Source organism: Mandrillus leucophaeus, unplaced genomic scaffold (genome assembly GCF_000951045.1).
Source record: "Mandrillus leucophaeus isolate KB7577 unplaced genomic scaffold, Mleu.le_1.0 Scaffold419, whole genome shotgun sequence".
Lineage (NCBI taxonomy): Eukaryota > Metazoa > Chordata > Mammalia > Primates > Cercopithecidae > Mandrillus > Mandrillus leucophaeus.
This window is the reverse complement of record NW_012104465.1, coordinates 294,318-321,675: the sequence shown is the minus strand read 5'-3', so window position 1 is coordinate 321,675 and position 27,358 is coordinate 294,318. Positions and strand designations below refer to the sequence as shown.

The 27,358-nt window shown below is 37.2% G+C and overlaps 1 protein-coding gene across 8 annotated transcripts in view; it reads right to left on the bottom strand.

Moving 5' to 3' along the window:
* Positions 1-27,358, bottom strand: part of RHOT1 (ras homolog family member T1) — an 88,790-nt gene that overhangs the window by 7,999 nt on the left and 53,433 nt on the right. For 3 of the 8 annotated variants that reach the window (XM_011992848.1, XM_011992845.1, XM_011992846.1), the window contains 10 exons: positions 25,497-25,595; positions 24,564-24,672; positions 23,703-23,823; positions 18,700-18,784; positions 18,181-18,326; positions 16,513-16,613; positions 14,679-14,809; positions 13,588-13,671; positions 10,806-10,925; positions 9,595-9,797 (listed from right to left, as the gene is read on the bottom strand). In XM_011992848.1, the coding sequence (XP_011848238.1) occupies positions 9,595-9,797; positions 10,806-10,925; positions 13,588-13,671; positions 14,679-14,809; positions 16,513-16,613; positions 18,181-18,326; positions 18,700-18,784; positions 23,703-23,823; positions 24,564-24,672; positions 25,497-25,595 (1,199 nt within the window). Of the gene's footprint in view, positions 1-6,633; positions 6,757-8,449; positions 8,546-9,594; positions 9,798-10,805; positions 10,926-13,587; positions 13,672-14,678; positions 14,810-16,512; positions 16,614-18,180; positions 18,327-18,699; positions 18,785-23,702; positions 23,824-24,563; positions 24,673-25,496; positions 25,596-27,358 lie in introns of all 8 variants that reach the window. The other 5 variants (XR_001007429.1, XM_011992843.1, XM_011992847.1 and 2 more) reach the window with 3 other exon arrangements.

The window sequence follows — 27,358 nt, the reverse complement described above, 5'->3', positions numbered from 1 at the left end:
ATCTCTTGACCTCATGATCTGCCCTCCTTGGCCTCCCGAAGTGCTGGGATTACAGGCGTGAGCCACAGTGCCTGGCCATATTTTCTATATCTACTTTTAATAATAATGCCACTATAGCTAATAATAATCTTAATAAGGACAATTCTCCTAACTGAGCCAATAGGCATAAAATATTTCAATAGGATATTTATTAGGATAAATATTTAATAGGATAAATAGGTTAAGGAATCAATATACAGTGTCTAGCAGCTTCAACACAAACCATAAGCAAGCTGTTAACTGAGCATGCCTAAATAGTAACACACTTTGGGAAAGGACACGGGTGTGTACTAATGTCAAGAAATGCTTCACCAAGCATTAGAAGAATATGAATTTACAGATGATCATGAATACAAAGGAAATGCTCCAATATCTATATGTTAACTAGTGATACTTAAAGATCACGTAAGACAAACTTCACCTTGTCATGTCCTTTAAAATATTAACCAAATGACAAAAAATTTAAAAATTATAAGCAGCAGCAGCTTACTTAATGAAATCTATTAAACTCTTGTATAACTTTAAATATATAACTATGTATACAAATTCACGAACAATCTTATAAGGACCTTCATACAAGGGAATAAATAAGTTTCATAAGAAACTAACGGGCCGGGCGCGGTGGCTCAAGCCTGTAATCCCAGCACTTTGGGAGCCGAGACGGGCGGATCACGAGGTCAGGAGATCGAGACCATCCTGGCTAACACGGTGAAACCCCGTCTCTACTAAAAAAAAATACAAAAAACTAGCCGGGCAAGGTGGCGGGCGCCTGTAGTCCCAGCTACTCGGGAGGCTGAGGCAGGAGAATGGCGTGAACCCGGGAGGCGGAGCTTGCAGTGAGCTGAGATCCAGCCACTGCACTCCAGCCTGGGCGACAGAGTGAGACTCTGTCTCAAAAAAAAAAAAAAAAAAAAAAAAGAAACTAACGCAGGATTTCCTTGGATAAAATATTTTACTATAACGTAATATTCCAAGGACTCTTAGATTTCCAACATTTAACAACATTAAGATTTTTAGAAACCTATCCTCTTCATAAGGCAATCCTATGAAAAAGCAGTTCATTTTTGTCTGACAATATTAAAATCCTTTTTTCAACAAAGGACTCCTATATTAAGTAATGAATTCACGCTACATAAAGGAAGAACTTGGGTGATTATTAAAGCAATATGGGTGAATGAAGTCAGTCATTAATGAATGGCTTAAATGTCACACACATATTTAATCTAAAAATACATTATAAATAGGGTAAAAAATGCAATAGGTATGCTGTCCATCACGCTTTTGGGCCTCTGTAAATACTCAGTGTGAACTATGCGCTTGGTTGTCAAACTCTAATGCTGCCACTGAACTTAAGAAGTAGCACGAACCAACAATGTATATGGCTAATGCAAATAATAAAATAGAATGAAAGAAATCCTAAAACCAAAATATGCACAAAGGAAATCACGCCCAAATAACAAACTGTAAAATAAACAATATTTGATTAAATAACAGGTTAGAGGAAGTGATGGGATTATACACAAAAACTTAGCTGGGAAGGAGATTGAGAGTATTAAAAAATTACTAAGTGACACAAACAAACAAATGAAAACAAACATCTAAAAAAAAGGACAAATTAAAGTTCACGACACACTACAATCTAGAAACATTCTCATGCAAAGCAGGAGTGTTCTCAAGTCAGAGTAATAAATACTTAATAAATAAAAATCCTGGGTAGTTCAAACCAACAATCAAGCTCATCTATATATAATCACTTTCAAATTTAAAAGATATTTAAAATATAAAATATACTCAAAAGATCTTTTTCTCCAGTAATGTAATTTATACCACTTGAAATGAAAGCAGTCCCAAAGATTAAAATCATCTGACCACATGTTACTCATTCTCCAAATGTATTTAAATTCAAATAGTTCCAGTTATTCATAAATTAGTCTAAAGGAAAACATAAACCTATCCAGATCTAAGAGTGAGATCATAATTACCAAGAGAAAGATTACATGTGAGATAGACGTGTGTTTAATACTACTCTCACATGTCAAAGTCAATATACGTTCAATTAAATTGGAAATAATTTTTTTTATTATTTCTATATTTAAAATATATAATGTTAGTAAATAAGTTCAGGAAAAAAGACAATTTTTTTCTCATAAAAGAAAAAACACTTGCAGAAATTAACCTCTTGAAACTGCCTAAATTCATTATCAGGTTATATAGCACTTTTCTTTTTAGCATGAAGGACTAACATCACTGAAAATATAAGCAAAGTTAAAAAATGTTTTTCTTAGAGACATAATATTTAGAAAGATGCGTAAAAGCAGGTTCCATATCTTCTTCATTTTCAAATTTTGCCCCAGTTCACAGCAGGTTCCTATTCAAAGCAGGTACTTAAATTAAGTACTCTGAATGAATAAACCAAATCAAGGTGGGGTTAGGAGAGAGTAGGGTAATAAGAGAATGTGGCCTCAATCAAACATGTATCATATCTGGTAGCAATTTGTATTTCAGTGACCAAAATTTTTACAAGCACTCTAAAACAATTGCTGATTTGAGACCAATACTTGTCTACTAATTTAATTCTTTGCAGACATTCAATGAAACTTTTTACTTAAATAAAAATGACGGCTGGGCGAGGTGGCGCACACCTGTAATCCCAGCACTTTGGGAGCCTGAGGCGGGCAGATCACCTGAGGTCAGGAGTTCGAGACCAGTTTGAAACACGGCGAAACTAAAAATACAAAAGTTAGCCGGGCAAGGTGGCACATGCCTGTGCTCCCAGCTACTCAGGAGGCTGAGGCACAAGAATCACTTGAACCTGGGAGGTGGAGGTTGCAGTGAGCTGAGATCATGCCACTGCACTCCAGCCTGGGTGGCAGAGTGAGACTCCATCTCAAAAAACAAACAAACAAACAAACAAACAAAGACAAGCCTTTTAGAACTGCTCTTTTACAATTCTAAATCAAACACTAAGCATGGTAGTTCTGATATCTAAAAACAAAGACTTAGGACCTAGTGGTAAGTGAGAACCCTCCCTATGAATAAACTACAGTGAAAAAGTTTTAAATGACTTTTACTTAATCAGTCTTTTTTGTGCTTAACATTAGGATATGTCTAACACAGGAAACCAATAGTGACCAACTAATAACAGCTGCCAAAACCTGAGAAGTTAACAGGGAAAAGTGGTTCCATTCTCATCCCACCACCCAATAACTTTTTCCAATTTTTCATGGGAAAGGAGTAAAATGGTGGTGGTGGTGATGGGACCAGAGACATTTTCATTCTGTAGGTGTCCTTTTCCTGGGCCTCCATTTTCACAACTAGGCCATACCTTAAGACTGAGGTTGCAAGCTGGTGGACCATAAGCATGCTTTGCTCTGATTAGTACTTTAAAAATTTGTTAATTAATTGCTAATCTCTAAATATCAGGAAATTTCACACCAAACCTTGATTTCCAGTCTCTTGTAAAACCAGAAAATCTGGCAACACCAGACCTGTACAACAACAAATGGCCAGAGCTGAGTGGTGGCTGCCTCTTTTAGACAGTGCCTGTCACAGTCCCCACCTCTCCTTGTTTCTTATACTTGGCCACCTTCATTCTTTTACATTATCCATCCAGGACCTGTGGGCACTGAGTTTTTGGCCCCCACCTACCTATCTTACTTACCTTTCATAAAGTAGAAGAAACTCCAGTATGCAGCCCCTAAAATTCCACTGTACTTCTCTTAAATAATTGAAATACTAACAGGGATAAGGAAGGAGCTGTTTGAAAAGTACACTGGATCCTCTACTTGTTGTTTTCATTCTTTCCATTCTTGATTACCAGATGTCAGGATGTGTGCTGACACTACCATTAAATTACTACCAGTTTATAAACAGGTATGACCAAAACTTACTGATTTCTCTTTGAGGGTCACTATATAATTTACTAAGTGCAATTGTATTCATTTAATGCACAATCTATCCTATTTCATTTGAAAGCTAACTAAACCAATTTTATTTGAAAGCTAACTAAACCAATCTAGGAATAAAATTGTCACCAGGGACACAGACGATGAATCAATCTGTAATTATGGACAATCAAGAGTTTCTAGAATAGGTTAAAAAAAAAAATAGGTGGTTTGTGATCAGCAATTATGGGGAGCCAAGGTGAGTCCACCAAAATAAGATATCAAATAGATGTTGCTTGCTAATTAGATAAAATTATGATATTGGTAGATCAGAGGAATATGGAAGAAATTATATACTGATTTTAGAAAAATCCTTCATGAAATATCTGATAAGATAGGAAGATAAAATGTGGGCTGGATAATAGCATATTTTTCATTGACTGAAAAATCCTTTCCCAAGAATTTTGAACCTGTCATTATACTATAGGGCTTGCTCAGTTTAGTACTCTCCCTCTTTCCAACCTCTGGGTATTCAACATCTTTTTTTTTTTTATCAGTAACTTGAAAGACAGTACATATCTACCAAATTTGCAAACAGCACAATGCTTAGAGAGATATATAATGGGACAAATGACAGAAATAATGTTCGAAATGATTGAACTAGAACAAATGGATCAAAAAGAAGAATATGACATCTAATAGAGATATGTATGTATCTGCATTTAGATTTAAAGCATCAACTAAAAAATGCCAAATACACAATTAGAAAGGAGGAGACATCTGTCTCTTCATATGAAAAACATCTGACTTTAATTAACCCCAAGATAATATATGTCAACAGTGGGATGGGACTGCCAAAAAGTTAATTCATGCCCTAGACAGATGCCGTCCTAATTGTGAAACACAGCTGTCCACTGTTCTGGACTACTCACACTAGAACTGCAACACTGCTTTCTATTCTTGGTGGCACCTTTTAAGAGGTACTGTGAAAACCTAAGGGGCTTTCAGATGAAGACAACCAGGAATGATGAGTTCACTAAACCATCTAATTTAAGAAAAGGCTGAAAGAAATGGGGATGTTCTACCTGGAGAAGAGAAAATTAGGGGAGACATGATGGCCGTCTTCAAATGCCTGAAGGATTGCTATGTTGAAGAGGGAGTAGAATAGTCGTATGTTGTTCTAAAGGGCAGAACTAAAACTAAAGAGAGAAAGTTATAGGGAAAACATTTAGTTAAAAAAAAATAATAAAAGCAAAAGCAAAAACGCTTTCCAATGAGGCAAGCCATCAGCAGATAAACAGCACTCTCTCAGGAAGGCTTGCAGGAAGGCATTCTAACAGGAGGTCAGGCCAGATGAATTCCAGAATCTCTTCCAGCTCAACGATTCCCAAAACTGGAGCACCTGAGTGTTGTTTGGTTTGAACTAGCCTTGCATTTTCTGTCAGTCATCATGAGAGAATCTGTCTATGTTACTACTTTACAAGGTGCTGAAGCACAGAAGCAGAACTTTGCCACCAAATGAGTGTGGTGATCCCTTCAAAGCAGTCACCTGAGATGGTTGCATTCTTATTCCAGAGCTGCTAGTGCTCGAAACATCACTGAAACTCTTGGAATGCCTTCAAAATCAGTTTCTGACTCATAGAAGAAATAAACTCACTGTTTCACAGACATATCCACTATATTGCTGGTGGATACAAACTATGGTCATTTGATATAAAGTCTAGCCCTCAGTGAGTGTCCGAATGGTGAGCCAAATAACTGACCCATTTCTAACCAAAACTGAATATTTAGCTTGATCATCCATCTTAATCCAGCCCAGCTCCCAATGACTTTTAAATGATTTCAAAAACCTAATGCATATAAATATGACATCAGGTACAAATTAGTATTCAGCTCTTAAATGCTCAAAAAATGTAAAACTGTTTTGAACAAAGGTAGCATGATCAGAATAAGAATACAACCTTCCAAGATTATTGCTTTGAGGGAATATACGCATCCTTTTTTTTTTTCTCTTTCTTTCTTAAAAGCGTATTACTTTATAGGATTACTTCATGCTTTTGGTTCAATTATAAAGACCTAAAAACCCAGTACTACAGATCTTTTTCTCTTTTCCATATTCCTTTGAGTTCTTAAAGCTGGTTATTATCCTCATGTCTAGAAACCATGTTCTTTCAAATAAACACTCCAGGTGCTTAAAAGTAAAAGTAGATTATAATTATAAATGGTTTCAAGAATAGAATATTTTTTCAAACCCAAAATACTGTTCGCATTACTACGGTTTTAATGAGATATATTATTTCAATGTAAGCTGAGTACAGTATAATATAATATCTTTCATTTAGGATCAATGTGTCTTTTCTTTACTACAAAAGTTCTAATCTATTTCTATTATTTCCATAACTCACAGCCAAAAGATTTTAATTTCCCTATACATATTATCTTTTAATAGGAAAGATAATTTATTTTCCTTATGAAAAAAATCATCCAAAATCTTATTTTACAGTCCTCTAAATATACCTATTAATTTTAAAACATTATTAAGGATGCTTCCAAAACTAAACATTGTCATCACAGTGAGAATTTTAGTGGAAGTTAGTTGGGCATCAGTCAGCTTGTCTTTGCAGTGAGTATCTGTATAATAAATAGTTATCCACTTTTTTCTTTTGTATTTTAACAGAATGCCTGGTACCCAGTAAATAAAGTTAAGAACCTGTTAAGAACTGCAGTGAAGATTTTGTTCTTTACAGATTGCAGCAAGTCTGAGTTGAGGAAGTTCTGACAGATGCAAAATGTACACCTGTTGCAGGTGCACATACAGCGTAACCGGGCATGGCTGCGAAAACACACAGAAGGACAGGTGTTGAGTTCTTACTTACAAATATGGCACAAGTCAGGGCGTGCCAACTTAAAAAAAAAAAGACTTAGGCATAAGCAACACTCTTTGTAGAAAGGAAAAGGACAGTGTGGGGCATGCTAAAGTTGTGCAGAATTCCACATTTACCAAAAACATAATAAACAGTAATAGCTTCCTCCTCCCTCCCTGTAGAAAATCTAGGGAAAATTAGCTGACACTTTTGCTTTTTTTGGAGGGGGGATGGAATTATTATTACATGGATTTTTGTGGAATAAATATGCACAGCAATAGATGGCACCCTTGTCTAAATTAATAAAAAGAAAAACTGAGTAAGCCATAAGCACCCACCAAAAGGACAAAGTTTGCTAGCGTTTAAATAACCATTCCCTCCTCCTCCTCCCTCAGCATACACACATGCCTGAAAACCAGGAAGGAGAAGAATGATAAATACACAAATGAGTCAAAAGACAAGTATATTCAACCCTGAGAAGATGTGAACAACAACGTCTTTACTTCATCAAGCACCCTGGCTCTCAAAGGAACTAATCAAGGTGCTTTATAAATTTCTACTCAAATAAAATATAGGGTTGATTTCATCTGCTATCCAAACACAGCAGCTAAATATGACAGTATGAAACTCTGGGTAAGGATGTAAAAATCAACAATGGATCCAATTGAAATTAGATATGAAATTTAGGGAGGCTTTTTGACTCCTTTCTGGTTGAGTAGAGTTGTACTAGTTGGTGCAGGCACAGGGGACAACCCATTTCACCTCAGCTCTAACTACCAAAGTAGGGGGTCTCCAATGACTGTTCAGTGGTCAGAGCCACTCATTCATACAAAGCCATCACACCACCCATGAAGAGGTACTGGCTCAGAACCCACTCAGAAGAGCACCACCTGATGAATCAATGACATCAATTCCTGTAACACCTGAACATTTTTTTATAGGCTTCTCAGTCAAAGGACTGGCCCAATCTGACTTGGCTTAGCTTGTGAGATCTGATGAGACCACAGCACACGGTGGCATGGTTGTGGCGATTAGCAGCATTCCAATAATGCCTAATTCCCAACATGAAGAAAAACAAGAATTAATTTTTTAAAAAATCTGTATAGTCTCAAGACATTCCTTTCTCATTATTTTTTTTTCTTTTTTTTTTTGACTTGTGATGATGAACAAATCACTGCTACTAAGTCACTGCCAGCTGTCATACTGGAATCCATCTGTTATTTTATAAATCAAATCTGATTCTTTAACATACACAAGGCTCCACCCACCAAAAAGGAGAGATGCAAAGTATGCTTAGCAACAGGGAGATGCTTCATGAGAAGTAGTTTGGGATTAACCGTATAAACAAGTGGTCCATGTATGTACATTTATCATATAACACACACACACACACGCGCACACACACACACACAGAATTACAATAAAATGTTTTAAAAATGCAGATGTAAAAACACAGTTGCAGTTACTGTAACTACAGGATTAAAGAAGTACATTTATGTAGTAAGGAAGACAACGTAATATACAGTTAGGCAGCAAGCCTGACCAAGCAGTGCGTTTCTACATAATTACTAAATGTTAATTATGGCAAGAAAGGAGATTTGGTCATTCTCTAAGAAAATATCAACAAAATCCCACAGAAGTCATAAAGAAAAAGTAACTTACAAAGCAGTTTTTAGAAAGACCCAGATTTTTCTCAAATTCTCTATTCTATCAGTGTGGCCCATGTCTCGGGAGAGTCTGTCTCTGTAATGATCCTCTCTGTAGATAACATACATGAGAGTTTTAAAGCAAAGGTAAAACATAAATAAGGTTTTGGTTATTCTATAATAATAGGAATGACTTGTCTTCGAATACAAATAGAAATTCAAGGGTTTGTTGCATCTAAAAAAAGTATTAGGTAATAAAATAGCAGTAAAGTTAACTCTGACTTTAAAAATCTGTACAAATCAACACCTTTTTGAAAAATGTCAGTCTTGGTTTATAGCAATGTTTGATTATTACTCTATTTTACATTACAGTTTTCATAAGAAGAAAAATAATTTAGAGACTAACATAAGAATAAGTAGAATAAGCTATAAAGTCCTGAGAAACGCACTGCCTGAAAAACTAATTTGTTACAAAACAGAATTTATACAAACACACTACTTGAGGGAAATGCCATTAAGAACCATGCAATTTTAAGGCAGTTAGTAAACTACGGAGATGACCACAGTTATGTGCTTGTGCATATGCATGTATAGATATATAATAAATGTACATGAAATTTGTGGCTCATAACACTTAATGTAAAACATTTATACAGTAGAAATTCCAATTACAACTACTCTTTATGGCACTTAAAAAAGACATATCCTGAAGTCAAGCATACCCATAATTTCAACATAAATTAATAAAAGATTTTAGAAAACTTCATATACCGAAGGTCAATAACAGAAAAATGTAAAAATAAACTTTGTTCATATGAAAATGCTTTATAAGCATAAAACAACATGATGCCAACCCCATTTTATTCCACTAAAACTATTTTTTAATGCTGGGTAGGGCGTTGTGTTTTATTGTACTATCCTATTAAGATAGTTAGAGCCTGCTCAAAAATATACAAATATTGCCAGAAGTACTGTTTATATTGTTCTATTGAGGCATTCAAACCAAACTTGCATTTACTCACATTTGTACCTTCTCATTACAAAGTATCTTTCTGTTGCTGAACAATTCCTATGTGACAAACATATTCCCTTCATGGCTAATAATGGCATGCAATGTTATGAACCATGCAACATGAAAATGAAGACAGAGCAAGTACTTACGGATACATGGCCATTGTTGTCAATTTAACAAAGATATCCTTACTGGGGGCATCAGCAGTATTGCAAGTGAAGGCTTGGGGTGGAGGCATTTTGTGTTTCCTGCAGAAATCAGTAGGTGAAATACTATATTCTTGTTTAACTTCATGCAGGTCTGACTTTGCAGCTACGATTAAGCAAGGTATTCTGCTGTCCATAAAGTGTTGCTATGGAATAAAAAATGAAATCACAATCTGATAATAAGTTCAAAAATTACTATTTAATTAAATGTGAACCACACATTTCCTCCAGAGAGGCAAAGCAACAGTAGTTTCAAAGCGAAAAAATGAACCAAAAGGCAAAGATTAGCAGTGGTCTAGGTAAATTTCATATAATAAATAAGACCCAGACCACTTTTCCAATGCGGATGACAAAACAGACCTATACTGATTCTTTAGATTACAATTTAAAAAAATATGTAATTAAAAACACACATTAAACACACATTATTTTGAAATATGAAGAAATCCACCTAAATTCTTCTATAAAAACTACTTTCATTTTTTCATATCACCTCTAGTCCTTGAACACATGCATTCATATGGTGTTTGTACAGTTGCAGTCATGCTGGACATAATCACTTAAAAATGTAATACTGTGTCCTCCATATTCTTCAGAATTCAAAACCATTTTTAATTTTCCATTTATTGTTTTTATTTTTTAAATATTGTCTAATATTCCACTACATTATTTTATCTTCAGTAAATCATCGTCCATTGTCAGCCATCTTGATTATTTCCAGTTTTTTGCTATTTCATAATCTCTAAGTGACTGATAGACTTTCTAAGCTTCAGGTTTATCCTTTTCCTCTGGCTGTTATTCTTGGTATATTTGGCAATATATAATCCATACGTATTACTCTTTTTTTTTTCATCAGAGAGAAGGCAGACATATGTAACTTTAACAGCCAGGAAGACCTTGCATTAATGCAAAAGTTCTCAATCAAGAAGCACCTCAGAATCACATGTAGAAAACTTTTAGAAATATATAGGTCTGAGACTCTAGCACTTTAGAACAAAACCAGAACCTTTAGGGATAGGGTAAAGATGTATGTATTTTTAAAAAGCTCCACACATGATTTTGTTGCATTTTTGTGATTAGGAAACACCACACTGCAATTCCATAAAAACTCCATATGAAGTTACATTTAGTCATAGTCTGTAGGAGCAACAAACCTTAAAAATCCTGGCACAGTATTCAAAGGATTTGGGATTGCTGACATCATATACCAGGCACACAACATCACAAATGATCTCAGCTTCAGTTAGAAATTCCGATTCTGAGATATCATGCAACTTGTAAAAGAAAAAGACAATGAAATATATAAGTATCATAATATTGATATATTAAGTCATGATAGCTTATTACTTCCTCCCCTGGACTTCCTAACTTTAAAAGTACTGGTTAAGCATAACTTTTCGGGCCATTTTTAAAAGTAGAAAGTATAGATAAATAAGTATCTTCTGTTTCTGTAGACTAAAAATGGTGATTAAGATTCTGTGGAAGCTTAGCCAAGCACACTGACATGTGCCTGTAGTCCCAGCTACTGGGGAGGCTAAGGCAGGAGAATCACTTGAGCCTGGAAAGCAGAGGTTACAGTGAGCCGAGATCATGCCACTGCACTCCAGCCTGGGTGACAGAAGTGAAACCCTGTCTCAAAAAAAAAAAAAAAGATTCAATGGCAGCTAGTATTAGTGAGTGACTAATGTGTGGCAGCAGACCCTCTACATGCATTGTTTACATTCTACAGAAAAGGAGACGGGCTAGAAAGATTAAGTCAGCTGCCCATGGTACACATCTAGGAAGTTATCAAATCAAAATTTGAACTCAGATATGATTCTCAAATCTATTTTCTTTCTACCACACCACCTTTTCTCCCCCACTAATCAAAAACAAAAAGCAAATAACTCTTTACAGTAAGGTCATTTTGCTCTGTTTCACTGCCACTCTTTGGTGTTTATTATAAAATTTCTTAAATATTCCATCTATGATATAATGATCTCCAACAAGAGTAAAATTCAGGGATGGGCACTGTGGCTCACACCTGTAATCCCAGCACTTTGGGAGACTGAGGTGGGCAAACCGCTTGAGCCCAGGAGTTTGAGACCAGCCCGGGATAGGGTTTCTCCATGTTGGTCAGGCTGGGGTGATCCACCCGCCTCGGCCTCCCAAAGTTTGCTGGGATTACAGGTGTGAGCCACCACACCCGGCCCATATAACCGTCCTTCTACTGTATTTCATGGTATCTTTTCAGCCCTTCTTTTGTACTTTTTTTATTGTTTGTTTGATTTTATTGCTACTTGCAGAGCAGGGCTAACCCACAGGCAGTGTGCCTAGAGTAGCCTATACATTTTTAAGGCTAACATATTTGTTAAATATTCCCTTCCCTGCTAAATAAACTTGATTCAGATTATAGGTAAACTACCAAGCATTAGCAGGATTTTCATATTAATTTCTAGTCAATAGTACAGGAAATAATTTTTAAAAAATAGAAGTATGCAGCCATAAATAAGGAGTTCATGTCCTTTGCAGGGACATGGATGAAGTTGGAAGCCATCATTCTCAGCAAACTAACACAGGAACAGAAAACCAAACACTGCATGTTCTCACTCATAAGTAGGAGTTGAACAATGAGAATACATGGATACAGGGAGGGGCACATCACACACCGGGGCCTGTCGGGGGCTGAGGGGCAAGGGAAGGGAGAGCATTAGGACAAATACCTAGTGCATGTGGGTCTGAAAACCTAGATGATGGGTTGACCTATGCAACAAACCTGCACAAGTATCCCAGAACTTAAAGTAAAAAAAAAAAAAAAATAGAAGTAGAAGAAAGTAAAAGGGGAGTTCATTTTTTTCACCTTTTTTTTTTTTGTTTTTGAGGTGGAGTCTCACTTTGTCGCCCAGGCTGGAACGCAGTGGCGCAACCTGGGCTCACTGCAACCTCCGCCTCCCAGGTTCACGCAATTCTCCTGCCTCAGCCTCCTAAGTACCTGGGATTACAGGCACGTGCCACCATGCCCAGCTAATTTTTGCATTTTTAGTAGAGACAAGCTTTCACCATGTTGGCCAGGCTGGTCTCGAACTCCTGACCTCAGGTGATCCACCTGACTCAGCCTCCCAAAGTGTCGGGATTACAGGCATGAGCTACTGCGCCTGGCCTAAACCTCTTTTCCTTATAAATTACCCAGTCTTAGGTAGTGTGAGCCACCACACCTGGCCCGTTTTTTTCCACTTTCTTATTGTGGTATAGCTAATGTGCAATTAAGCATACCAATAGATGAATTTTTATTTATATCTATACCTATGCAATTATCACATAGATAAAAAGACTTAAAATTCTTTTTTTTTCCCCCTGGAGATGGAGTTTCGCTCTTGCTGCCCAGGCAGGAGTGCAATGGCATTATCTCAGCTCACCACAACCTCTGCCTCCCGGGTTCAAGCGATTCTCCTGCCTCAGCCTCCCGAGTAGCTGGGATTACAGGCATGAGCCACCATGCCCAGCTAATTTTGTATTTTTAGTAGAGACGGGGTTTTTCCATGTTGGTCAGGCTGGTCTTGAACTCCTGACCTCAGGTGCTCCACCTGCCCTGGCCTCCCAAAGTGCTGGGATTACAGGCATGAGCCACCGTGCCCAGCCAAAAGACTTAAAATTCTAATGAATAAACCAGATGAAAAAAAATAAAATCAAGCTTGGTGGCACATGCCTGTAGTCCCAGCTCCTTGGGAGGCTGAGGTGGGAGATCCCTTGAGCCCAAGAGCTAGCCAGGACAACATAGTTAAGACTGTGTCTCTAAAGAAATTATTAAAAAATTTTATAATTTTCTAAAGAAATATATATAAAAAAAACACACAAGTTCTATATAGAGTCATTCAATTGAAGCCAATTTGTTTTCAAAGAGCCATTTTAAAATGTACCCAATAATTAGAAATTTTTGTGTGCCACAGAATTTCTTACCAACAAGTATTTCTCTTGTCCATATACATAAACAGTGTTAATCGCATAGTAGGATTTATGATCTTCACGAATTTTCTTCTGCCTCTGAAAACAGAACACCGAAAATCTCAATATCTGCAGTAACTAGTTTTCAACAATACACAAACACCTCTGTGTATATGTGCAAGTGTGTTATAAATAAAAGGGCATTCTTCCCTACACTGTGTACTACTTATCAGTATAAAGGAGATACTGATTTTATGTTTCTTAGTTCTTAAGACCTAAAATAAAAAGATGTATTTGTTCTGCATAAAGTACAAGCAGTAGCTAAAAAGGAAGGAAACTATCCCTATTACTGCAAGTATATTCTAGAGCCACCTGCTGGCAATCTTCATTATACTATAATTTGGTCTGATCGAGATGAATACCCACCTAGAAATATGTCGGCAGGGTGTGGTGGCACATGCCTGTAATCTCAGCACTTTGGGAGGCCAAGGTGGGAGGATCACTTGAGCTCAGGAGTTCAAGACCACCCTGGGCAACATGGCAAAACCCCATCTCTACTAAAAATACAAAAATTAGCTGGGCCTGGTGGTTCACGCCTGTAGTCCCAGCTGCTCTGGGGGCTGAGCTGGGAGGATCACCTAAGCCCAGATGGTTGAGGCTGCAGTGAGCCATGATCACGTCACTGAACTCCAGTCTAGCCAACAGAACAACACCTTGCCTCAAAAAAAAAAAAAAGAAGAAGAAGAAAAGAAATATGTCTTCTTCTTCTTACTCAAGGGAGTAGTAAGAACTAGATAACAATATTCAATTCAAAATATTTACTGTGCATTTCCTTCATGCCAAGAACTGTGTTAGGTGCTTTCACATCTATAGTCGTTTAATGCCCATTTAAACACTGGTTAAAAAAAGACAAATGAACGAGCTAATATCAATGAAACAAAGATAAAGACAGTTCAACAGGATTATTGTTACATTTAGACTGTACTTGACTAATATAGGCCATTGAGTTCTACTAATTTTCTAAAAATGTCAGTGGCTACGAAAACATATAAACTTGTAAATATAAAAATTTGTTGGATAAAATTGTATTTTACAAGAACTCTCACCATTAAGTTTCTTCCAAGAAGAGCCTGAAGAACTCCACTTTTCCCACAGTTTTTCACTCCAATTACATTACATCTGAACACATTTCTTTGAGTTTGTTTTTTCTGCAGGTCTATCTTTTTATCTCTTGTTACTAAAAATAATAATAATAATAAAAACCCACTAAATATATACCACTTAGATTCAAAGAGCCTCCATTCCACCTTTTGCAAAATAGGGCATTGCTGCTTATCATTTTTATGAAGTAGTTGATCTATAAACAAACATATTGTACGACAGTCAAGCTGTATGTGAATGAAGTACATAGAATGCAGAAGGGCCCCAGTTAGTGGAAAAATGCATTTCTGAAAGTTGACTGGAATGTGAATGTCATGTAACCAAACATTTATTTCATCATAAAATAGTGTATTTTCATAAGGAAAATATCCTACAAATGAATGAAAATTACTAAGAATATTGCCAACATTATATTCCATCTAATTTTTTCTGTGATAAACTGTCACATATTATAAACTAAAAGATGCTATTTCAAATCTGCACTCTCTTGGAGCTGGATCCATAAAAGGAAAAGGGACACACACTTTGGGGTTAGCCATCCTTTCAAATGTAAACTGTAAAAGAGGCATGCCAGAAAACAATGCTGTATCATCAGGACAGCAGGTAACCCTTCCTGAGGTAAAGAGACCTCCTTAGAGCCTGGCGCGATGGCTCACACCTGTAATCCCAGAACGGTGGGAGGCCAGGGTGGGCAGATCGCAAGGTCAAGAGATTGAGACCATCCTGGCCAACATGGTGAAACCCCATCTCTACTAAAAATACAAAAATCAGCTGGGCATGGTGGCACATGCCTGTAGTCCCAGCTATTTGGGAGGCTGAGGCAAATGAATCGCTTGAACCCAGGGGGCGGAGGTTGCAGTGAGCCAAGATCTCGTCACTGCACTCCAGCCTGGTGACAGAGAGAGACTCTGTCTCAAACAACAACAACAAAAAAACCAACAACCTCCTTAGGCTATACCTGAAGACTGAACTACAGACCTCACCAGAGATACTAGTGATAGTAGAAAAAAACCAAAAATGATAAAAATATATAATTATGGCATAGTTAAATAAGTTACAGAACATCCATATTGTGACACATTATTAACATTAAGATATATAAAGTATACTTACTGATACAGAAAGATGTAAACAATGTGCTGAGTGAAAGAACCTCATGGCTGGCTAGTGACTATTTTCTTATTTTCTGGTGTTGAATTAAATACTGTCTAATTGGTTAAGTATTTTAAAGGGTACCTGCTCTGTCAATTTAAGAAAGGCTGTCTTCTTGTGCTAGGGCTTCCCGTAAGATATGGCACATTTTCCACCAACAGGGATATAAGAAACTCTTGAAATGATCAGTTCCTTAACTTGCTATTTCCATACATTTGGTTTACTTTAAGTGGTGCACATTCCTTGGCAAGAATGCCTGGCTTACATTACAAGATTTGTGAAAGCTGTATTAATACAGAAAACAGTTAATAGGCATTATTTTTAATGTTTAAAGAAAATTAAAATGCAAGATCAACTGGTAAATCCTTTAATGCCCGTAGCTCTTCTTCATTTTCATCAGTGGAGTAACCCCAGGGAGTAGACTTGAAGCTAAGTCTCTACTCTTCCTTTCTTTTCATAAACAGTAAAATCAAACACCTCAACACAAAAGAAATGATCAGATCACAAGGAAAACTAATCGAGTGTAGATGGAAGACTAATGAAGATGAATTTATTCTTACTCTTTGTTACGTTTGAAAATGGAGTGCAAATCTCTAATCATGAGCTGAACAGTATCTAGATACTTACCTGTAATAGCTGAAGCTTGAGACTCTTGCTCAGTCAATATTGAATAGCCAAGATAGCCCAAATACTCCAGGCACCGCTGTACATCTAAATAAGTTGTGAGCCTATGAAAGAAAAGAATTTAAAATGTGAAAATTCCTAAATGAATATTTATGGGAAAAAAATCCAATAGCTAAAAAACTTTATGCACCACACCTAGATAATTTTTGTCTAGACTACTTTAATTTCCTATGTGCCCAACCATAGTTTTTCCTACACTGCCATTCTTTTTTTTTTTTTTTTTGAAAGACAGAGTCTTACTTTGTCATCCACGCTAGAGTGCAATGGCACAAACACAGCTCACTGTAGCCTCAACCCCCTGGGTGCAAGTGATCTTCCTGCATCAGCCCCCCAAGTAGCTGGGACTACAGGCATGTGCCCCCAAGCCTGGCTAATTTATTTTTTAATTTTTAAAAATGTTTTAGTAGAGACAGGGTTTCGCCACGTTGCCTAGGCTGGTCTCGAACTCCTGATCTCAAGTGATCCATCCGCCTTGGCCTCCCAAAGTGCTAGGATTATAGGTATGAGCCACGTTGCCTGGCCCTACACTGCCGTTCTTAAAGCAGAGAAGAAAAGGGAGAAGAATGCAAGATGGCGGGAAATTCCTCTCTCTACTCCATCTGCCCAGAAACACCAAGGCCACAAAGATAAGCAGTGAGTGGCTGGTAAAGTCGTGATAGAGTGGGGATATTTTACGTGATCTACTTTCCAAGTTAATATAAAGTTAATATATTTTCAAATATTAGCCAGTTGAGGACTTAATAAAACACACATGAAAAAGTGACAAAGGTGGCCAGGCACAGTGGCTCATGACTGTAATCCCAGCACTTTGGGAGGCTGAAGTAGGTAGATCACCTGAGGTCAGGAGTTCCAGACCAGCCTGACCAACATGGAGAAATCCCATCTCTACTAAAAATACACAATTAGCCAGGTGTGGTGGCGCATGCCTGTAATCCCAGCTACTCGGGACGCTGAGGTAGGAGAATCGCTTGAATCTGGAAGGCTGAGGTTGCAGTGAGCTGAGATCACACCATTGCATTCCAGCCTGGGCAACAAGAGCGAAATTCTGTTTCAAAAAAAAAAAAAAAAGTGACAAAGGTGCAAAAATAATCTGAAATTAGCCTTTCTCACATATTTGAAAAAAGAAAAGATCCTAATGTTGAGTCAGTTAAGGCTAAAGCAATTATGTCACTATGCAAGACCAGAAGATTCCCTTAATACCCTAGGTATAATATCAACCATGCTATAACTAGGTTGTAGACAAATCCTCACAAAATCTTACTAAGAGTTCATTAAAGGCTAGGCGTGGTAGCTCATGCCTGTAATGCCAGCACTTTGGGTGGCTGAAGCGGGCAGATCACTTGAGGCCAGAAGTTCGAGACCAGCCTGGCCAACATGGTGAAACCCTGTCTCTACTAAAAATACATCATCCAAAAGAAAACAGTCCCTTCCTGATAAATTTATAGAACATTTATAGTTCATCTTAGAGATATTAGCAGCTAATCTTGCTTAGAGGCAATTATGATTGAAGCATTTCATAAGGTCTTACAAGCTTACAAAGTAACAAATGTAATACATAATAACTTTAAACTATTTGCAACTCTAGAGGAAAGAGGTGAGCTCTATACTCACGTCCACTGGGAAAGGAATCCCTGGTAGGTTATCCAGCCTCTCTCATTGGTACAAACTGTATTATTCACATCTGGCCCCCAAGGTATGTAAGGGAAAACTTTAAATAAATCTTTAAGCTCATCAGGTGACAAAGCACAGTCTCTATCCTGAAGAAACACAAGGATACATAATGTTTAGATAGCTAAGATACTAATTTCCAACACAAAAGTCCCCCAATCTAGTAAAGCTATGCTTTTTAAAACTACTTAACAAGTAACAAGAAATTTTACATTTTATCAAGAAAATTCCTCACGTGTATATAAGAAAACCGATAAGAGAGTCTATTAGAAATTAGACATTTTCATCTTGAGAAAACAACAAAGGTAAACAGCAGAAAGTATTTTTGTGAATTTTACTTAGAGAGGTTAAGCAGTTTTTGGCTATGTGACATACACATCCCATAGCTCAGGGAACAGAGTTATATCATTCACTGAAAAATATTTTGCTATATATTATGGAAAATTACAGCTAAAGGCTTACCAAATCATGCTTGTCAAAGGTGCTTTGGAGAAACAAATATGCATGATGATTTAATTCAGTAGTGCAATCAGGAGGTATTTTTAGCCTGTTGAAAAAATTCAAGAGTAAAATAAATCATTACTCAAATTTTAAAATTTAAGAAATGAATATAAAATTGCAACAAGTCTTTTGTGAGGTAATACCATTTACAAGAATATCTTCACTTGGAATCATTTAGACTTCCCAAGGAAACTCTGGAGTGATTTTGCCACTCTTCAGAAGAGTCATAATAATGCTCATTCCAAAGTAACAACATTTTCTTTCTTTCCCATTTTTAAATTCAGACAGGGTCTCACTGTTGCCCAGGCTACAGTACAGTGGCACGATCACAGCTCACTGCAGTCTCGACCTCCTGGGCTCAATCAATCTGCCCATCTCAGCCTCTTGAGTAGCTGGGACCACAGGCGCACACTACCATGCCTGGCTAATTTTTGTATTTTTGTAGAGATGGGGTCTCACCCCGTTGCCCAGGCTGGCTTGAACTCCTGGGCTCAAACAATCCACCCACCTTGGCCTCCCAAAGTGTTGGGATTACAGGCATGAGCCACTGTACCAGGCCCATTTTCTTAAGTATCAGAAAAGCAGGTTGAAGGGAAGTAACAGAGCCAAATTTTTATTTATTTATCCACTATTCTAGCAGCAATGTGAAGGAGAGAGGAAGAAGGTTCCATAAGGATAGAGAGATTCATGTAGTAGCTCCAGGGAGTTATTTTGCAGAAAATTAAAGGCAAAGAGGATAAAAAAAACTGAAAGAGATGATTAGTGTAAGCTACAATGCCATAAGACAGGGAATTTCCCAACTGTCATACTTAAAGCAATAAGCAACCTCCCATAGGATTCATCTATTCACATAAATGACACAGGAAAAGAAAACCTTATGAGAGAGTCCTATAACAAATTCATTCATTCAGTATATATTTATTGAAAAATCTAGGAAATTAACTTGAGCCAAGATTTAGTAACTTAGTCAAAGGAAGTTTCAGTTTAGAACTGATTAATGGACTAGGAATCTAATCAGAAAGAACTTTGCTTCCTCAAAAATGGAGAAGTAAAAAATAACAGTCTTTCTGAACCATTACATAGATAGCTGGAGGTGCTATGCTAAAATAACAGAGCACCATGAAGGTAATGTGCCAATGAAAAAATGAAGAATGACTGAAAACTCTGAGGCCAGATCCTGGGAAGTCACCATCCCTGAAAAGCTTGCTTCCCTGGGATATAGAAGAGGGATCCTGCAACAAGGCAGTCTCTTGTTTGGGGATGGCACTGGGTCTATTTTTAAACAAACAGAACTTAAACATAGTATTATCAAAGGAAAATAACGGGCCAGGCATGGTGGCTCAGGCCTGTAATCCCAGCACCTTAGGAGGCTGAGGCAAGAATATCATTTGAGGCCCCAAGATCAGCCTAGGAAATATAGTGAAACAAAGAAAGAAAAGAAAGAAAAGAAAAGAAAAGAAAAAAGGAGGGGAGGGGACGGCATTGTGGTGCACACCTATAGTCCCAGCTATTCGGAAAGCTCAGGTGGGAGGATTGCTTGAGCCATGGAGCTCAAGGTTGCAGTGAGCTAGCCAAAATGAGACGTCTCTTTAAAAAAAAAAAAAAAAAAAAGGCCGGGTGCGGTGGCTCACATCTGTAATCCCAGCACTTTGGGAGGCCGAGGCAGGTGGATCATGAGATCAAGAGATCGAGACCATCCTGGCTAACACGGTGAAACCCTGCCTCTCTAAAAATACCAAAAATTAACCAGGTGTGGTGGCGGGCGCCTATAGTCCCAGCTACTCAGGAGGCTGAGGCAGGAGAATGGCGTGAACCCGGGAGGCAGAGCTTGCGCCACTGCACTCCAACCTGGGCGACAGAGCAAAATTCCCGTCTCAAAAAAAAAAGAAAGAAAGAAGAAGAAAAAGAACCACAAATAGACCAGTCGTTTAGGAAAATACCTACTTCAACTTAAGCTGTTTAGGAAAATACCGACTTCAACTTAAGCTAAGAAGAACAGGCTATAAAACTAAGGGAGAAGAACAACGTAAGAAAAATGTTAACCAGCATATTTCTGAGATCTCTTGACTCCCAAAACAAGTTTATTGTCTAGCATCTTATTTTTCCTTCCTCAGTAAAACGAACAAAAAAAGATACTTGTAGTCTCCACAAGAAGAGGAAAAGTTTGAGTCATGAGGGAATCAGTGGTTCTCAACTGGGGATAATTTCACTTCAGAGGGCACATTTGGCAATTTCTCAATGGTTCTGGTTGTCACAACTGGAGGTATCACTGACTTCTACAGATGTGATAAACATCCTATACTGCACAGGACATCCACAACAAAAAATTGTCTGGTCCAAAATGTCAATAGTGCTGAGGTTGAGAAATCCTACTATAAAGCTCTGCTATAATTCTAAAATATTCCCGATTAGCTTAAAGCCCACCTCCTCATGTGTGCTAAATCAACCTTAAAAATATTTAGCAAGTAAAATCAATTACAAGACCAAAGGTGACTAGGCATGGCTCAATGCCTGTAATCACAGCAATTTGGGAGGCCGAGGTGGGAGGATCACTTGAGCCCAGGAGTTCAAAACCAGCCTGGGCAACATAGTGAGATCCTGTCTCAATAAAAAATTTAAAAAACAAAACAAAACAAAACCAAAGGTACATACAGGGGGAACAAATATTCAGGTGTCAAATCCAGATCATCATCATAACCAAATCGTCGAAGCACAGTCCAAGTAGTTTCGTGTCTCCCTCTCTGGATAAAAAGTGTGTGTAAAAAGAGAAAACCTGAAATAAAGTAAATTAGTAAATAAAGGATACAGAGTCACATAGGAGAAAAGCATGTAACATAATGGCAAGAACTAGATTCATGAACATATGGATGCTAGCTTTGCATTGTAAAGCTCAAAACAAAACAAAATTCACAAGTATCTCAATGAAACAGCTGATTTCAGAGTTGTTTCACATATACACCCAGCTTAGCAAGAGACAGCACAGGAGGAAATGGCCAACATTACATCTCAAGGAATATAGTGACATGCACAAAGTTATACAAGAGTAGTGTTCTACAGATCTTTGAGTTTATTTTTGTCATGGAAAATTCTGGTTTTCAATCTCATTAACTTCACTGTGCCTCTATAATATATTCTCCAGGGAACATTCTATACTGGTAAATTTGACCCATAGACAAAATTCCCTAAAAATAATGACTATTTAAAGGCTGTTTATGAGTAGGAAGAATTTTAAGACACTTTTTTTTTGTTCCAGATATCTCCTTCCCTCAGGTGGACCTCTGTGTCCTTGAGATCCAACCAATTTCCCCACCTCTAATTTATACTGGTAGTAAAGATGATAATCCCCAACAATGGTCTGTCCCTCCCAACTCGTAAATATCCAAATCAGACTTTAGGCATACTAGTAAATATTAACATTTCCTTAAAGTATAAATAATGCAATAAAGACCTTCACCTTCTGCCAAATTTTGAAAATATTAAGTTTCAAAAGGGGGAAAAATACCATTCACCTACCTTTCAGGGTCAACCCACTGTCAGCCACACCATCACTTATATGTTTTCTGACTACATTCTTGACATCCTCCAGAGCTTGAGGAGCTAATGGAGTGTTGAAACAAATCCTCTAGCAAAAAACATAAAAATATATTTAAAAACAAACCAGCATTAAAACCACAAATAATATAAAATGGTAATCTACAAAGCAACATTAAATCCAATAACTGCAACCAAAGAAACATATTCTACATTAGGAATAGTCTCCACTTTGTATTATTTAAGTAAAACATGGGCCAGGCACGGTGGCTCACACCTGTAATCCCAGCACTTTGGAAGGCTCAGGTGGGAGGATTGCTTGAGCCATGGAGCTCAAGGTTGCAGTGAGCTAGCCAAAATGAGACGTCTCTTTAAAAAAAAAAAAAAAAAAAGGCCGGGTGCGGTGGCTCACATCTGTAATCCCAGCACTTTGGGAGGCCGAGGCAGGTGGATCATGAGATCAAGAGATCGAGACCATCCTGGCTAACACGGTGAAACCCTGCCTCTCTAAAAATACCAAAAATTAACCAGGTGTGGTGGCGGGCGCCTATAGTCCCAGCTACTCAGGAGGCTGAGGCAGGAGAATGGCGTGAACCCGGGAGGCAGAGCTTGCGCCACTGCACTCCAACCTGGGCGACAGAGCAAAATTCCCGTCTCAAAAAAAAAAGAAAGAAAGAAGAAGAAAAAGAACCACAAATAGACCAGTCGTTTAGGAAAATACCTACTTCAACTTAAGCTGTTTAGGAAAATACCGACTTCAACTTAAGCTAAGAAGAACAGGCTATAAAACTAAGGGAGAAGAACAACGTAAGAAAAATGTTAACCAGCATATTTCTGAGATCTCTTGACTCCCAAAACAAGTTTATTGTCTAGCATCTTATTTTTCCTTCCTCAGTAAAACGAACAAAAAAAGATACTTGTAGTCTCCACAAGAAGAGGAAAAGTTTGAGTCATGAGGGAATCAGTGGTTCTCAACTGGGGATAATTTCACTTCAGAGGGCACATTTGGCAATTTCTCAATGGTTCTGGTTGTCACAACTGGAGGTATCACTGACTTCTACAGATGTGATAAACATCCTATACTGCACAGGACATCCACAACAAAAAATTGTCTGGTCCAAAATGTCAATAGTGCTGAGGTTGAGAAATCCTACTATAAAGCTCTGCTATAATTCTAAAATATTCCCGATTAGCTTAAAGCCCACCTCCTCATGTGTGCTAAATCAACCTTAAAAATATTTAGCAAGTAAAATCAATTACAAGACCAAAGGTGACTAGGCATGGCTCAATGCCTGTAATCACAGCAATTTGGGAGGCCGAGGTGGGAGGATCACTTGAGCCCAGGAGTTCAAAACCAGCCTGGGCAACATAGTGAGATCCTGTCTCAATAAAAAATTTAAAAAACAAAACAAAACAAAACCAAAGGTACATACAGGGGGAACAAATATTCAGGTGTCAAATCCAGATCATCATCATAACCAAATCGTCGAAGCACAGTCCAAGTAGTTTCGTGTCTCCCTCTCTGGATAAAAAGTGTGTGTAAAAAGAGAAAACCTGAAATAAAGTAAATTAGTAAATAAAGGATACAGAGTCACATAGGAGAAAAGCATGTAACATAATGGCAAGAACTAGATTCATGAACATATGGATGCTAGCTTTGCATTGTAAAGCTCAAAACAAAACAAAATTCACAAGTATCTCAATGAAACAGCTGATTTCAGAGTTGTTTCACATATACACCCAGCTTAGCAAGAGACAGCACAGGAGGAAATGGCCAACATTACATCTCAAGGAATATAGTGACATGCACAAAGTTATACAAGAGTAGTGTTCTACAGATCTTTGAGTTTATTTTTGTCATGGAAAATTCTGGTTTTCAATCTCATTAACTTCACTGTGCCTCTATAATATATTCTCCAGGGAACATTCTATACTGGTAAATTTGACCCATAGACAAAATTCCCTAAAAATAATGACTATTTAAAGGCTGTTTATGAGTAGGAAGAATTTTAAGACACTTTTTTTTTGTTCCAGATATCTCCTTCCCTCAGGTGGACCTCTGTGTCCTTGAGATCCAACCAATTTCCCCACCTCTAATTTATACTGGTAGTAAAGATGATAATCCCCAACAATGGTCTGTCCCTCCCAACTCGTAAATATCCAAATCAGACTTTAGGTATACTAGTAAATATTAACATTTCCTTAAAGTATAAATAATGCAATAAAGACCTTCACCTTCTGCCAAATTTTGAAAATATTAAGTTTCAAAAGGGGGAAAAATACCATTCACCTACCTTTCAGGGTCAACCCACTGTCAGCCACACCATCACTTATATGTTTTCTGACTACATTCTTGACATCCTCCAGAGCTTGAGGAGCTAATGGAGTGTTGAAACAAATCCTCTAGCAAAAAACATAAAAATATATTTAAAAACAAACCAGCATTAAAACCACAAATAATATAAAATGGTAATCTACAAAGCAACATTAAATCCAATAACTGCAACCAAAGAAACATATTCTACATTAGGAATAGTCTCCACTTTGTATTATTTAAGTAAAACATGGGCCAGGCACGGTGGCTCACACCTGTAATCCCAGCACTTTGGGAGGCTGAGGCAGGTGGATCATGAGGTCAGGAGATCGAGTCCACCCTGGCCAACATGGTGAAACCTCATCTTCACTAAAAATACAAAAATTAGCTGGGTGTGGTGGCACATGCCTGTAGTCCCAGCTACCTGGGAGGCTGAGGCAGGAGAATCACTTGAACCCAGGAGGTGGAGGCTGCAGTGAGCCAAGATCACACCATTGCACTCCAGCCTGGGTGACAGAGCGAGACTCTATCTCAAAAAACAAAAGTAAAACATGTCATACTTAGAAAGAAATATTTCCAACTCCCTCCATCCTGTATCTAAAACACAGGGCTATTTGTGTAGCTATGTTATTCAAAACTAAGAAAGCAAAATGATTCAGAGTTCAGACTCCAAGTCATCCTTAACACACCCACTTTATACCATAAAATGAAGCTACCAAATCCCCTCAATTCCTGGGCATAAGAGAGTTTTATAGCCTAAGTAAAGGCATATAGAGGTTGATGTGATAGTTCTATGTGAAAGAAACTTATGTTTATAACATACTGTTCTTGTTGTTTAAGCTAATACATTTTATAGCTTTCAGCAAAAAAAAAAAAAAAAGATATGCAAATATCTGAAATAAAGGACCATTACCTGAAAGAAATTGAGTTCAGCATCATTGAGAGTACCATCATTATCTTGATCAGATATTTTAAATATACGAGTAAGGGCTTTTATACAAGCTGGTTTCATCTATAAATCATTGAGAAAAGAAATAATTATTTAAACTGTGATTTTCATAAGCAATGCTGAGAAAAATTCCGATTGTTTTTACACAGTATCAAATAGAACCAACATGAAAAAATGAACTAAAGCAAAGCCATTTACTTTTATATGCAAACCTTTTTAAGTAAATGAGGCAATATTTGCTGGGACTGATAATTGGAATGGTCAAGCTCTCCCCTTATGACCACAAATCCTTTAAGAACAGGCAAAGGAGAAGTTCATCTTTAGGAGGGATTCATTTTTCTAGTCACATAAAGAAGAACTATTTATTTATCTATATCTTCTGTCATTCCATAGAGAATATGAACTGACTTATAAAACTACTAAGGACTTTCCCCTCAACTTCCGATTTCTGACCATCCACCTTCTGGTAGCAGAATGAGATTTGTTTTGATCTGTCCCCTGTGTGTATGTTAAAGCTGGAAAATAAAATACGCTCATTCACAAACAAGTGGCAAAATTATCACTAGTTAGTAAGTGTAAATAATTTTTACTAACTTCCTAGTATAAGAATTTATACTTTAAAAAGAACTTTGCCTTTTGTGACTCTAAAACTGTTATGACTAATGCTGCTGGAAATATATTCTGACAATTTCCTTCATTTTTGTTTTATGATTCATCATGGATAGAATAAATAAATGACTATTTTAAAATAAGGCCCACATGCTTCTTCACTGTATAACCACTATAGGGTAATCACTGTCAATAATTTTGAGAATAAAACTTTAAGGAGAGCTTCGAATTTTGTCTAAGCTTGGAAATAGATCTCCTATGGTTCTACCTAAATCAGAGAAATGACATGTCAAGCTGAGGAAATATAAACTTATTAACTTACAAAATGGTAATGATGACAGCTTTGATCATGCTATCAAACTCAAATGCAGAAAAGAAATTCTTTTAAAAATAGGAAAGAAAATAATTATCTTCCAAACATACACAGATAACCCCTTCTATTCTTGTTTTAAATGGGATCTTTGGGAGAGTAATTTGATATAGTGAGAAAAAGATAAAACTTAAGATACTAAGAGATTAGAAAGAAATGAGAAAAAGAAGTCAAACATTTAGAAAGCATTTGAGGCTGGGTGTGGTGGCTCACACTTGTAATCCCAGCACTTTGGGAGGCCGAGGAGTGCAGATCACCTGAGATCAGGAGTTCGAGACCAGCCTGGCCAACATGGCGAAACCCCGTCTCTACTAAAAATACAAAAGTTAGCTGTGTGTGGTGGCGCATGCCTGTAGTCCCAGTACTTCGGATGCTGAGGCAGGAGAATCGCTTGAACCTGGGAGGCAGAGGTTGCAGTGAGCCAAGATTGTACCACTGCACTACAGTCTGGGAGACAAAGAAAGACTCCGTCTCAAAAAAAAGAAAGCATCTAATGGGGCTTCCTTTATAAAAGAGTACTAAATGGACTATAACATCTACAATCACAGGTGATTTATTCTTTAAAATAATGAATGGTAAGATGATGCTTCTATAAATGTGATCCTAACGTTAGACATTAAAGATTAATAAAAACTACACTGTTATATTTCATTTACTCTCCTTTAAAATAAGTGGAATAATTTAAATGTTTCCAAAAGAAGCAACAGCAAGAATAATATACAAAACAGAACCTAAAGATAACCTTTTATTTTGTCTAAGTGATTTTTCCTCACATAATAAAGGGGTACATTTTCAAAAAGTAATTTTAAGAAAAATAAACAATGTACTTTTCTTCTTTTTTTTTTTT